The sequence below is a fragment of the Thunnus albacares genome, chromosome 23 (assembly GCF_914725855.1).
Source record: "Thunnus albacares chromosome 23, fThuAlb1.1, whole genome shotgun sequence".
NCBI lineage: Eukaryota > Metazoa > Chordata > Actinopteri > Scombriformes > Scombridae > Thunnus > Thunnus albacares.
Window position 1 is genome coordinate 13,362,714 of NC_058128.1, and position 14,209 is coordinate 13,376,922.

The 14,209-nt window shown below is 37.4% G+C and overlaps 2 protein-coding genes across 2 annotated transcripts; both read right to left on the reverse strand.

Moving 5' to 3' along the window:
- Positions 1 to 1,096: 1,096 nt before the first annotated feature.
- Positions 1,097 to 7,096, reverse strand: ube2nb (ubiquitin-conjugating enzyme E2Nb). The gene is made up of 4 exons (XM_044343028.1): positions 6,979 to 7,096; positions 5,098 to 5,344; positions 3,765 to 3,905; positions 1,097 to 2,564 (listed from the first exon to the last, which is right to left on the reverse strand). The coding sequence occupies exons 1-4, from the start codon at positions 7,006 to 7,008 to the stop codon at positions 2,521 to 2,523; spliced, it is 462 nt and encodes a 153-aa protein (XP_044198963.1). The 5' UTR covers positions 7,009 to 7,096; the 3' UTR covers positions 1,097 to 2,520.
- A 2,969-nt stretch (positions 7,097 to 10,065) lies between these two features.
- mrpl42 (mitochondrial ribosomal protein L42) lies at positions 10,066 to 13,693 on the reverse strand. The gene is made up of 5 exons (XM_044343029.1): positions 13,509 to 13,693; positions 11,255 to 11,318; positions 11,058 to 11,142; positions 10,566 to 10,729; positions 10,066 to 10,188 (listed from the first exon to the last, which is right to left on the reverse strand). Exons 1-5 carry the CDS (start codon positions 13,585 to 13,587, stop codon positions 10,143 to 10,145), a joined length of 438 nt encoding a protein of 145 aa, XP_044198964.1. The 5' UTR covers positions 13,588 to 13,693; the 3' UTR covers positions 10,066 to 10,142.
- Between the last annotated feature and the right edge of the window lie 516 nt (positions 13,694 to 14,209).

A 14,209-nucleotide genomic window follows, 5' to 3' on the forward strand; every position in this document is an offset into this window, starting at 1 on the left:
TAGATTACTGTCGAGTCCCTCAGGGAAACAATAAATTAACCAGGTTTTAAGCCGTGCGCCGTCTTCCAGACTTGAGTAAATGTAGCAGTTAGAAACAGTTAGTTAGGCCTAATATTTCTGGGTGAGGACAGGACACAAACAAGTCTAAGCAACACCAAGCCTGCAATAGTCTGATAAAAAGCAACCGAAAAAGAAAGCTTAACAAAAATAGTTTTACTAACGTTACAGTCCTCCCTCAGATGAGCCATACAGAAGCAATATAATATCATGGAGGGTCTAAACTACTGAGCGATGAGCCTTTCATGCTTCGCTGATGTTGTCACACTGATCCCTCGAAACCCACAAACACAGGATCCTTTAAAAGGAAAGTTTAAGGATTTCAGAAGTCTTTTCTACAGGTTAACCAACAAATCCCAACCTAGAATTAGAGGTTTCATGTGTGCAATTTTAAGGGACTCTTGATTGATTTTTCTACCCAATAGAAAATCTGTAATAGCATGATAAAGATCTTTAATCTTGAACACCTTTTTTATTTATAATATCACCTTTTCTGCTACCACAATGATCCAAATTTCCTCTCAGAAATATCAGTGAAATCCACTTGCATAATCATCATCAACAGATCAGTATCACAGAAGTAGCAAAAGCAGGTAACTCAGGAAAAAATCATGGTGGGAAAAAAGACTTTATAATTAACAGCACAACCTCCAAAAAAGCCTCAACTTTCCCTTCAAAGAAAACTCAAGACTCACAAACACCCTGAAGAAAACTTATTTGAACTGTCCTGATATCGGTTTGGTTATGGTACATGCCTTGTGTTTTTTTTTTTTTTTAAACAAAGTAACACTGAAAATAAAACAAAGAACAGGCAACAGAGATTGCATGGACAGACAATTAATAAAAAAGGAAATAAAAACAACAGCTCAACTTCCTACATCCTTAAAAAAAAAAAAAAGACGTAATTTGCAACACATATGAGTAGTCTGCAACAACATGCATACGGCTCCTTTTCAGCACAAAACAGTCTGATTATTTTTTTGTTTTAAATGTGACTTGCTGTGTTAAAAAGCAACTCAAGATATGTTGTCTCATTCTACCTTCCTGAATGTGTTGGGAATAACTTTTTTTTTTTTTTTTTTAAATGTGTGGAAGTGTCTCGCTGATCCAGGTCACCCTCCCCAAACTGCCAAAAAAAGGGTTGTACAGATATGAGAAAAGTGATCACTGATGAACATTAAATCCAGTTTCTGAGGTTAAAGTGTGGAGGCTTTTAACATTTCATACTATTCCTTAACAGAACGTTTGACATGACACTCAAACTGGACTTTAAATCATCTGATTATGAATTGCTATGAGCCCAATCCTCCTAATTTATGTAAGGCATCTAATCAAACAATTGTAAACTGCAGGGGCAACAAACTGACACTAGCCACGGACTAAATTTTGGCTGCTTTTTATTATCTCTACCGGCCACTTTGGCAGGTAACCAGTGACATGTAAGAGTTTAACAAGTTGTTTCACAGTGAAAGTATAGTTTAAAAGGTCTGTACTATTGGAATGAACCCTCCTCAGCTGTCTGTGGATGAACATGTTTTCGTTTCTGCCCTCTGAGACCTCTTCTGTCCTTTCACTTCAGCAAATCTCAAATTACAGCTATCTTGACTGGCGACACAGTTACAGGAAGTGTCAACTTTTAAAAGGCGGATTTGAGATTGAAGTAGCGTTTGAGAACGTATTTTTCTGTGTGTGAACACTTTAAATTTACATGCTTTGATAAATTAGATCATATTCCCTTAGTATTAAGTGCCCCGTGTGCTTTTGGGATGATGCTGAACTAGCTGCAACATCTACTAAATACTCAGTGTTGTGAAGTGTTTGCATGCTTGTTAGCAACCAGAAATATTAGACACAAACAGGAGTGAAAATCCAACTAACCGTGTTGAATGTAAGGCCTTTTTTTCCCCCCTAAACTCATCATATTCCCTAGAAAGACTAGAGGGAAATTCCATTCATATATTCTGTTTGCAGATACTAGTGGGGGGAAGTCAGCTGTCTGTGTGTTGAAATAACAGAACATGTCATCTCTCACAAAAAGACATACAGATGTGCTGACAAATGATGCATGTGTTAAAAGAAGGACAGCTTTAATGCATGTATATTCTTGCAAACGTACCAGTATGTGCCGAGTTCAGGACAACATATCGCATGTTATTTGAACACGTTCTTTTTAAGACTGTAGTGGGGAGGGTGTCATTCTCTGTCCATGCATTTAAATAGCAACACAGGAAAAAAAAAAAAAAAAAAAAGAAAGAAAAAAGGCTAACACACATTTAACGCGTCTTACAGAGGAAAATAAGTCACCCAGAGGTCTGCAGCAGTAAATCTTGTCATTTCTTTCAAATAGATTTGGACTTATAATCTTATTTTTTTTTCTCTTTTTTTGTGTCCGTTTAAATTCAAATGTTGACAGAATAGGAGTACATTTTGTGGATCACATTCAGACGCCTCGTCTCTCTTCTTCTATACTTCAGTGTTGCCCGCGTAGAGCCTGGTCCATGTTCGGGCTGAGAAGAGAGAGAGAGAGAGATAGAAAGACATAAAATGGTTGTGGTGGTTGTAAGAAGGATTTGGAAGGAAGCAGGGCTGCGGCTAATGAGTGTTGATAAGTATACACAGACATACTTTATCAAATAAACCCCTGTTGGTACAAGTGTAAATCAAAACAAACAGGCCTACAGGAAGACAACATTTTGATGCCATGATAAGACAATCTGAGCAAACTCCATTCACTAATGAAGGCCATGTGATTCAGCTGGAAGCCCTGAAATGACTAAAAACAAAAACTACAGAGGCTAAAGCGGACCCAGACTGTTTTTACAGGCGTAGTACTTGATAGTTAGACGGCAGCAAAAGCAGACGTCATTGTCAAAGTTACATAAAGAGAAAATGAAAGAAAAACTGACCATAACAGTACAAGGCCAGAAACAACCCCAAAAAATACCAAATATGAACACCATTATGATAAATTACTACATGTACATGTTACTGTTTGGCCTGATATTTACACTAAATTACCATTTTGTTATTATTGCATTATTCAGTCTGAGATTAGCGTCTTTTTTGCCATTCACATTCAGTTTTAGGTGACAGAAGCTGTGCTAGTTGGACGGTTACAATGCCAGCACATTGAGGTAATGTGTTGTTTTTAACCATTTATTATTGCTGTGAACTCCCAGCTGCACAGCCTCTTCTACTTGCTCCTCCAATAAGATGACCAAGGACAAAACTATAAGCAAAGAATCCCCTCAGCTCATTTCTCAAGTATCAGAGGGACCAATTGAAAATATTTACCGTTTCCAAACCATTAGAGGAAAACAGCAAAAGCATCTTTCATTCCGAAATTCCTTCAAATGAGTGGTGTCGTTCTGAAGAATCGTTATTTCAGTCAGTTGATTAACAACAGACGTAACAGCTGCTTTCACACTTGTCTGTGTTCACAGCCAGTTTATGTTCCACTCTTTAGTTTCACCTTCAGAAGGTGCTGACTGGGTTGTTTTTGTTTTTGTCAACAGGGAAACAGCCACTCATGAGAGCCACACCAGACTTTTGGAACAAAAATGTGGGCGATGACTCAGAGATCTGCAGTTGAGCTAATGATTGCTGCCATCTGACAAAACATTTCTCATACTGGAAAAATGTTACCACCTGCGGTAAAGAATGTAAATAATTTCACTCTTGAGCAAGTAGATAAATCTAATCTTCACCTGTCTCAATGGCATGGCTTTCGTTTTTCTTCCACTGCTCTGCAACATCATTTGCCAGGGGATCGTCTGGATTGGGAGCACTTAATAACGCCTGGATAGATAGCAACACTGTGCGGATTTGCAGGGCTGGAGACCACTTATCTGGAAGAGGGAAAGAAAAAGATGCAAGGAGAAACAAAGATGACAACTTATAAGTCGAATTTGAAAAACCAGGAAGGCTTTGTTGTTATATAACATTAGTATTACTGGGTAAACATGGCCAAGCAGGTACAACATGCCAGTGACAGAAACTAGTGCATATTTATGACCAAAATGATGAGAATATACTAGGTGGTGACAAAATCTGAGTGCAGACTAGCGTGCCTTCAAATCTCAGTCTGTTACAATATTTTCTGTTCACCTTTATTAGTGAGTTTGGCAACTTGTCTACTGTTGTCTGTTCTGCTCTTGCCAAATAAACATTACTTTGAGATTGTTTACCTCAAAACTTGATTTAATGGTTGCAATCACATCTACTTCCTGAGGCTTTGTCTCACAAGAGTGCTTTCTGCAAATATAACTGGGCTGATTTTAAGCCGTCTCATATTAGAAATGAGGTAATTTCTGACCAATCACCATATTCTGATTGTGACGGCATAAACTAAATCTGTGATTCTATGCCTCAAACTGCTGGTGTGTAATTATGTGTAATCGTCATGAAATTGAATCAACACCTGTTTCACCGCTCTGTCCCACTTTTAGCTGCTGTTAGATCATTTTGGTTCGCCAGCCCCCATTTAGACGGTACGGTTGCCTCTAAATGCAACTTGTCCACCCCTCATATAATATCATAGGCAGTCGATGCCCATAAACTAGATCGGACAAGCTTAGCGTTCGCTACATGCCCAGAATAAAATAGCAACATAGCGGAGTGTTTGCTGAAGAAAGAGTAGCTAAAAACACAGATACTTTTCTTAGGAGTTAAAAACTCGAGCTAGGAGGTTTTGTCATGTGTCCAGAAACATGACTACAACAAGATGCCCATGATGCTTTGTGTCACCTGAATATTAAGAAGGCAGTTGCTTGCTAACACATCAGGAATAATATCCCATGCATGTGTTATAGGCCTAAGAGCCGTTGTCATCAGTTTTTTACTGGCCGGAAATCGCATGTTACAACTTTTAACTGTTTATAATGCACCTTATTTTTTGCTAATTTTGTGGATGGAAACAAAAGAATCAACGCAAAAATCCTGCAGCACACTGTCACTGTGGTTCCACATAAAAATCGTGTACATATACAAGCATTCTTTAAAAAAATCCTTAAAAATGAGCATGTTATCATGTTTTCTTACCTTTCAAAATGTCTAAACATATTCTTCCCAGTTTGTCGACATTGGGGTGGTAGATTTTGGTCATGAATCGCACTTTGGGAGCTGCCATGGGATACTCTTCTGGAAGAAATAGTTCAAGTTTAAATGTGCCTCCTTCAAAGGGAGAGTCTTGAGGCCCTGCAATGACCACATGGAAGTAACGTGCATTCCCTTCATCAGGCGTAGCCGTGATCCCTGGAACAGGCTCTGCCATCAACCGCTGTGTCTCCTGAGTGTGGTCAAAACGAGAAACAGAAAAACACTGTGTTGACATTTCTGAATAAAAACAGTGCGGTACTTACTGCAGGAAGAACTGTGGAGGTGTCAGCAGACAACCGACTCTCAAATACATAATGGATGAGAACATACAATTTCACCCTGCTTAGTCATATGTACACTTTCAACTCACCCACATACAGACACAATAACAATCTGCAAGTTTAACAAAAAAGGTAGCTAAGAGTTGGAGCACCTCACATACAATGAGTTACTTTGATATAAATTTGCATTGAACTTCCCATCACAATAGACTAAATATATTCAGAGGTTCAACTGTTGATTATTTTCTCTATTAATCAATTAATTATTTGGTCCGCAAAAGGTCAGAAAATAGTGAACCAATTTCCCAAGAGTCAAAAGTTGCGTCTTAAAATAACTTATGTGCAGCCGACACTTAAAAACCGAAAACTATTTTGTGTGCCATCACCGAAACCTAAGAAAACCAGCAAATATACAAATTTGAAGGTCTGTTTCTGCTTTAAAAAATGGCTGAAATGATAGATTATCACAATAGCTGGTACTGATAAATTCTATTTTATGACTAGTTGATTAATTGTTTCAGATGTTCATTAATTAATGCTCTTACTCCATTAAATTAGACTTCAAGTAATAGATGATTCCTGTTTATGTAATGTGCTTGATGCATTTCTATTATTATTGGTTGACTTAAATATTTCTTTTAGTGCAAATCAATCAAGCATAAAGAAAAGAGCAACTGAGTGACACTAATAATCAAAAGAAGGAAGTGGAAGATTTATTATATTTCTGCATTTGATTAAGCAGGTGCACTGAAACATCTGCAGTCAACAATAAGGAAGCTGGTTTTATCTTCTTGAATATTACGTCCATTTCCTCGTTAGAGTTGCAAAAAAAAACTAAATGCAGGTCACCCTAATGGAAGCTATGTCGTGTTTTCACTCAGTCAACGTTATGCTAGTCGCTGTGAAAACCTGCTAAACTTGACAAATAGCTTACAAGAAGTGGCGGAAAAGGCTGATCGCGCCCACAGCCGGGCCTGCTGAAGCCCGGTGAAGCTGCGGTGAGGCTGCGGGAGGAGCAAGCAGCACCAACAGGCCTTAAATTCATGTTCGGTGCTTTCGTTTTGTTTACATAAAAAGAACAACAGTAACATATCTGCTTTATTACGAGCATTTTTTTTATGTTTCGATACCGCAAGGGCAGCGCCAGACATGTGAAGCAATCACCGCACTCACTAGCCTAGCTTACATAGCGAGTCCATTCATATGCCGACTAGGACGAAAATGTCACAATTTTGTCGATTCATACTAGAAATTAGCAACCCGGTAGAATGAAAAGTACATTATAAACACGACAACGGATCGACTCGTGCAGAAAAATCAACCACAGACAGGGGAGAAGGGAGTAAACGGAAGTGGCAAACAAAACACTTGCAGACACGGACCAGCGAGTTAGCTCGATAGGAGCTAACTGTGCTAGCCGCGCTAACGTCAAGCTACACGCTGGATGGCAGCGAATTTAAACCCTGATTCTCGTTAAATAATACACACGATATCCTAACACATGTTCATAAAGATGTATGTACAGTGCCCGGTGTAAATGTACCTTGATAATCCTACGAGGCAAACCGGCCATCTTGTGTTAGCTTTTATATTTTTAGCCGTGGACTCGCCTTCTCTTCAGGTCGGGTTGAGTGAGCTGCCGGGGCGGGGACTAATGCATCCATGGGCGGGGACAGAGAGCTCTGTGTTCCGGTGGCTTCAGATGACGTCAGGAGATAATGCTGCTGCTCAGATTTTCTGTGTAAAACTTCACAAGCTTTAATATATATATACTTTTTTTCTTTTTTTTTTGGTTGAATTCAGTTTGTACATAGATACATTAACCTTTATGAAGAACAAAAAAAGTGAACGGACACTGTTATATTTTAAAGATTTATTTTCTGTAACCCCTGATTAAGGTATACTAATTTTTACTGATGTTATTGTTTATTTATGTTTAAATTCTTTTTTTTAAAAATTAATTTAGTTTGTTTACTTTTTCATGTTTCATTCAATTGATCTACTTTTTCACACATTGGAATCTTGAACTGTACAAAATGTCCAAAACTGGACTGCTCATTTAGTCAAAATTCAGATGAAAATGTTTCACATTTTTTTTGGATTTGTTCTCATACAGAGAAATTTTGGTCAGATACTTGAGAGTTCATTGAAACATATCTAATTGCAGATTTTCCTTTTTGTTTTAATGATGTTTTCTTTGGTGTGTTTGGGTTTGAGATGGAAAATATTTATATATATTATTTATATACAAATGCAAATTCAGTGGTTCTAAACCAGAATGAACTCAATAAAAATGTGGATACTATAAAATATTCAAATAACTCTAAATCTATGGACTCTGCTATTATATGCAACCTTTGTGACCTTGCAGGACTGATACTGGAACATCTTTGACTGAAGTCGGTGCTGTGATTTAAACTTTTGAATGAAGAGCCTTGTTGTTCTTGGATATTTGCCTCCCTCTTTGCCCATGTGCCTTGTGTTGTTGATGTTGTATTTTGTGTGTCCTACATGTATTGTATATGCTATTGTCTTTAATAAAAATAAAAAAATAAAAAAATCTGTGTAAAACTATAAATAACAAATTGTAATTTTACTCATAAAATCTTAGATTTTAGATGTAATTTTCAAAATTAAAATCACAGTTAAAGCTTTGTATTAACAATGCCACACTATAACTTTTGTACTCACAAATGCTGTTTTTCTAAAAGAAAATCCATGTTTCCTTTAAATTAAATTAGATTAGATTCAACTTTACTGTGATTGAACAAGTACAAGTGCTTAACGAGATGCAGTTGGCATCTAACCAGAGTGCAATTTAGGGATAAAGTGCTGATGTGCACAATATAAATTACTGTGAGCAGCTTACAAGATGTACAAGATGTAGATATACAGATATACACTTGTGCAGTGATGCAGTGTGTTATATAAAGTGACGTAGTGAGTAAATACATCAGTTTGTCAGCAGAAAAACAGCAGTAGGACTGCTGGTGCGGGAGCGGAGGCTCCCAGCTGATAGTAGAGTAAACAGCCAGTGGTTTAACTCTCTAATATTGCATAAAAACAAAAAGGGTATGTAAACAATTTAACTGCATTTTTTATGTTTACTGTCCTTGTCCTACATGTCATTACCTTTTACAAGATTTGAATGTACATTGTTTACATTGATTTATGATACACTTGTCATGATAGATGGAAAATGAATATATTTCTAACATACTATTACTTGTTTATTCACAAATGCTGTTTTTCTTTTTTTTCTCAAAGTCTTTACATATTTAATAAACTCTCTGAAGTTGCATTAAAACAAAAATAGTATATAAACAAATTGCATGTTTGTGTTTGTCATTGCCTATATGTCATGTTCATGTCATTAACTTTTATAAGATTAGTTTGTACAGTCCATTCATACTGATTTATGATACACTTGTCACCATAAATGGAAAATAAAAACTATTCTGCGCAATAAAAAATGTAGAAATGATGAATCTCTCAGTTGCAAAATTGAAAGAAAAAATCTTTGTACTTTGTTTCAGTCTCTGGACTGAAAGTTTGTTGACTAGCTGAGCTATATGATTTCTATGTATAGAATTCAAAGTCTTTGGTGTGACCACAGACTGAGTGTCTTAAAAGCTCAATGCAAATGTGGGCGAATAAAATCTCAGAATTACTATATGAATATTTAATCTTTAATTTAGAAACATACATTTATTTTTTGCATATTTTTGTGGTGGCAGATCAGTTTGAAACATTGCAAGGGAGGGCTTAAAATGTTTTCTCAGTGTATGCTCATTTGGAAATATATTTTTATGTTTTCTTTAATTAAATTGTTAAATTTTCTGTGTCCTGTTGTGGTTGCAAGATCTTGAACACTACTCAAGATCAGACTTATGCAGTTCTTCCTGCAGGCACAGTAACAACTCTATTTTCTTTTCTTTTTTCACATTTTGTGACGCAGGACTTCAGCTGCGTTGGTGGTTTGTTCAAATCCAATAAAAGAATATCAGCTCTTCTTCACATTACCTCTGAGATGCAAGTCAACATGTAGGGTGCATTTACTTGTAATTTCATATCAATTATTAATATTGTACTTACACTGACAGCTGACATTTATTACTGGTCCACTGGTCTGCCCTATCTTGGATGCATATCCTATTTCTACTGCATTAACAATAAGGATTTAATTCCTTTAAAACCACTGGTTGTTTGCAAGCAACATGCCATAATTAAACTGTATTTGACTACATCTTAAAGCTCAGCTAACTCTAATATAATCTGCCCTCAAGAAAATAAATCCTAAAATGCACCACTCACTTTTTTAAGAGACCGACTTTTTCATCCAGTTAAGGTGCCATGGTGGTTAGCTAGACATTATAATTTGAACAAATCACTATATGACGTTTTGCAGGCAAACACCAGCCACAAATCTACTTTTATTCTTCAAGTTTAATATGTTCCGCATTAATCTGAATTATGTTTTACTGCTGCCAATCCATTAGATTTCCGAGACTTCGCAGGAGAGATTATAACAGGCCCTCAAATCTAGTGCAGTAAATCTATAAGCATAACGTCAAAGCCATATAATTGTTCCATCGTAGCAGCACAGACTCATAAACTCTTGACAAACAAGTAAATATTTAACAGTTTATTATACATACAGAATTGCGGCAATAAGACAAACTCATTTTGCAGTTTTCTAACTTTGAACTATCTGTCCTTTGGTGGATCCTTCTTTCTGCGTCTCATGTGATACCTGTAAATAGTGAAGAAGAGGATCATTAATTTTGACCAGTAAATACAGACAGATTGTTGATGAGCTAAAATACTCTTGCCAAACAAATAAAGAAAAAACAAAAGAAGCCACTGACATGTGTCCTTATCAAAGTCCAAGCAGGCCAGCGGTGGTAATTTAGATCACACTAAGGCAAATAAATCTAAAAATTACATATACATGTGAAAGGTAGAGTAAAAGGGATGCTGAATTCTCATTTATGACCACCAACATATCACCCTAAACCCTCCACTTTCTAATAGGAGATTACTGGTGTCATCATAGGGGAAAATCTCTTGATATAAATCTCAGCCATTCAGCTAACTTTTATTAATGATGTGTATTTTTTGTGTACTTACTGTCCTACTGGATACCATCGGTGTTTGGTGGTGAAAAACATCTTGCTCAGCTCCTCTATAGTTGGCCCCTGTTTGCCCTTCAGCACCTCCTTGCTGAGGTGGGCCTTTAAAACCTGGTCGTGGGTCTCAACCGGGGAGGTCACAGGGTCAGGACGTTCTATAGGCTGCAAACATTTACTGTCAGGAGCAAAATACCCTCTGATACATTTTTGCATTTTAAAATTATGTTGTTTTCTAGCAGTTGAAGTCTAATTTGTTTGAAGTTCTTCAAGGCCTCAGCCTGAGAGTCTTGACCTGCTAATATTTCTTAAAATTAAGGGCTAAAAAGGCTTTAAATTTTCACATTTCTACATTAACAAGCTTTCATACAGTACAGATCTTTAAAAGATAAAACGAATGGAAAAACTAAAGTAATCTGTGAGATATATAGATATAGACTCTTCATCAGACACCTGGCACACTGACAGTTGAGACCAGAGAGCACTCTCCTACCTGGGTGAGCTCATAGGGAATGTCGACAGTGGGATGGTAGCACACTATGGTTTTCCCATCTGAAGTCACACCGATTTCCACGTTACTAAACACAAGAGATTGGAGGGTTATTGTCCTGCTCACAGTTATATATCAATGGACTACTTCAAACCTGCAAATTCAATGAAAGTCTGTATGCAGTCAACCTGCTAGCGTACCAGTTAGGGCCATCAAGCGAAGGAGCGCTGATGTTGGACTTCTGTCGGAGTGGCACTAAACATGCTACAACAGAAAAAAAAACAGGTGAGACAAACAAATATCTTAAAAAGGTAACATAATTAATAAGACAAATTAACAAATTTCAGTTTACTAGCTAGACGTTATACATCAAATATGAAAGCATAAATCCACTGCAGTGCACAAATTACGTTATTGTTATTGGGAACTTCAGTCTGGATTTGAGGTAAAAGTCCAAGGAGGAAAACTGAGGGATATTATCTATAACCAGGACCTCTTGTCTGCCATTGGAGCGGCAACGATAAGTCAATTAGTTGACTGATAGAAAATTAATCAGCAACTTTTTTGATAATCAAATAATTGTTCTAATCATTTTTGAAGGAAAAATGAAAACATTTGTGTGGATTTGAGAACTTTTATGTGTCAAACATGATTGTAAACTGAATATCTTTGGGGTTTGGACTGTTGATCAGAGAAAACAAGACAACTGAAGACAGCAACTTGCACTCTATGACATCACAATGAGCATTTTTCACTGTTTCCTAGCGTTTTATAGACAGAATGATTAATTGTTAATTGTTAGTTGCAGCCCTACTTATGGCAAACACAGATTTAAGTCCTTGATGAAATGCTTTGAAGATGTGTGAGAAGCTTCTCTGATTTTAAAATAACTAGAAAAGTAATCTATCACCAGTCTATATGAACAGTTCTGCCATACAAACAGCCCATAGTTTCTGTAAGCGTCACACAGGCAGTTTGTGTTGGCATTAGACTCTGGATGTGAGGCATATTGTGCCACAAGTCTTTCAATTTTTGTTCTCAACTGCTCTACACTAGAGCTGAGCTGACTGTGATAAGTATGGTATGGTTTGCTGGTCTTATCTGCTGCAGCTTCAGTGCGGGAGGCAGGCTAATGTGTGTGAATGCAAACTCCTGCCCCTCCCCTACCAGGTGCTTGAGAGTGCATCAGCTGTGACATGAGCTTTACCAGGCACATGTGTCACCCCACAGTGGAATCTGAGGAGCCCGAGACAGAAACGCATTCTAGGTGGCAACTTGTCCAATGCATTGCTCCCTTTAGGGGCTTGTGATCTGTCTCCAGTGCGAAAGTCAAAACGACATGATAAAAGCTCAGGTTCTCACAGTCTCTCTTTGTTCAGTCTCAGACAAGCTTCTTGATATGTGTGCAACAGGTCTCCATTGATTATCATCCTGCAGCTGAGCAAGCCCAAAGGAAGATGAATTGGCTGAATCTTTAGTTTAAACACCAGTAAGGCCTCCAAATCAGCTTTCATCCTCAGGAAAGATTGCTAATTGATTGGAGGCAGCATGTTCCAGATGACCTAAATTATTTCTGGCCATCAAATATCACCCTAGAGTTGGGAAGGTCACACTTAAGTGTCAGCCCTGCTTCCTGTAGCCTGGACAGCACTGCTTTGAGTGTCTGATCATGTTGGGACTTATCCACACTGCCTATAAGTTTGGCATTAGAGTTACAACAACTAGTCGATAAATTGATTAGTTGTCAACTATTAAATGAATCGCCAACTATTTTGATAATCAATTAATCACTTGGAGTCATTTTATAAAAGACAAAACATGTCCAAATTCTCTGGTTCCAGCGTCTTGAATGTGAATATTTCCTGGTTTCTTTAGTCTTCTATGACAGTAAACTGAATATCTTTGGGTTGTGGACAAAACACATTTGAGGACGTGCATCTTAGGCTTTGGGAAACAGTGATGGACATGTTTCACCATTTTGTGACATGTTATGGAAGAAACAACTAATCGATTAATCGAGAAAAGTATCGACAGATGAATCGACAATGAACAAAATCTTTGGTTAGTAATTTTCTATTTGTTTCAGCCTTATGTGGCATGACTATTCACTTCTTCGGTCCCTTTCAAGACAGTGGCTCTTGTTGAGGATATGTTGAAGCAATAGCATGTAGGCTTTTAGTAGCCGTGGTACTAAGCACTCGGCTGAGCTAAAGACTCTTCTGCAGATGGCAAAATATGTCCCCCATCTCTTGCTTTCTCTCCAGTTCCTCCCTCACCTCTTACCTCAGGGGGACGGTCAGTGTTCACCTTATATATCTAATTTGACGTCAAGGTTAGCCGCTGTTAGCCTTACTCCCACCGTCGTTGCGTTAAAACAGTTATTAAGAGCAAACCGACACATACTAACGTGTCCTCTCACAAATATCTTGTTAAATAGGTATTACTAGGACTTACTTTGTACATGTCGCAGTTTGAGGCCACAAGAAACTCGCGCTAAGAGACTGTGTAGCTTGCACAAATGACCCGACGCCATGCTCCGTTATTTTCCTGTGTGCGTCACCATAACTGTTCCGTCTCTGAACGCTGACTCACTCACGTTTAGTTCCACCTTACCAGCCTCACCTTGAACCACTATTACATTATTTTATAACAACCGCTGAACAAATTATCTGCAGTTGAAAGTAACAAAGTATATTTACTCAAGTACCTGTACAATTATGAGGTACTTTTACTTTACTTTATTTCTGGTACTTAGTGGTCCCACTCCGCTGCAATTCATAGGGAAATATGTTTACTCTATACTCCACTTTATTTATGTGATCCATTTAGTTACTTTTCAGATTAACATTTCACATGAAATAAGTTAAAGATCCCCTCCAGACATGTTTTAAGATGTATATATAAAAGACTATTTTGATAGTAATGTGTGTCTGATATGGTTTTTCCAAAAAAAAAAGTTCAATTGTCATGTTAAAATCCTTAAAATTACCCTCTTTAAAAATTCCAGTACCTATGAATATGCAAATATTTTTCATTTCAAAAGTTTAACTGCTGAACACAAGATGTCTCCTACTTCACTGTACAGTCCATTCTCAGTGTTTGTCCACTGGAGGCTTCAGGTTTCCACATCACAGTTGTGTAAGTTGAATACTGAA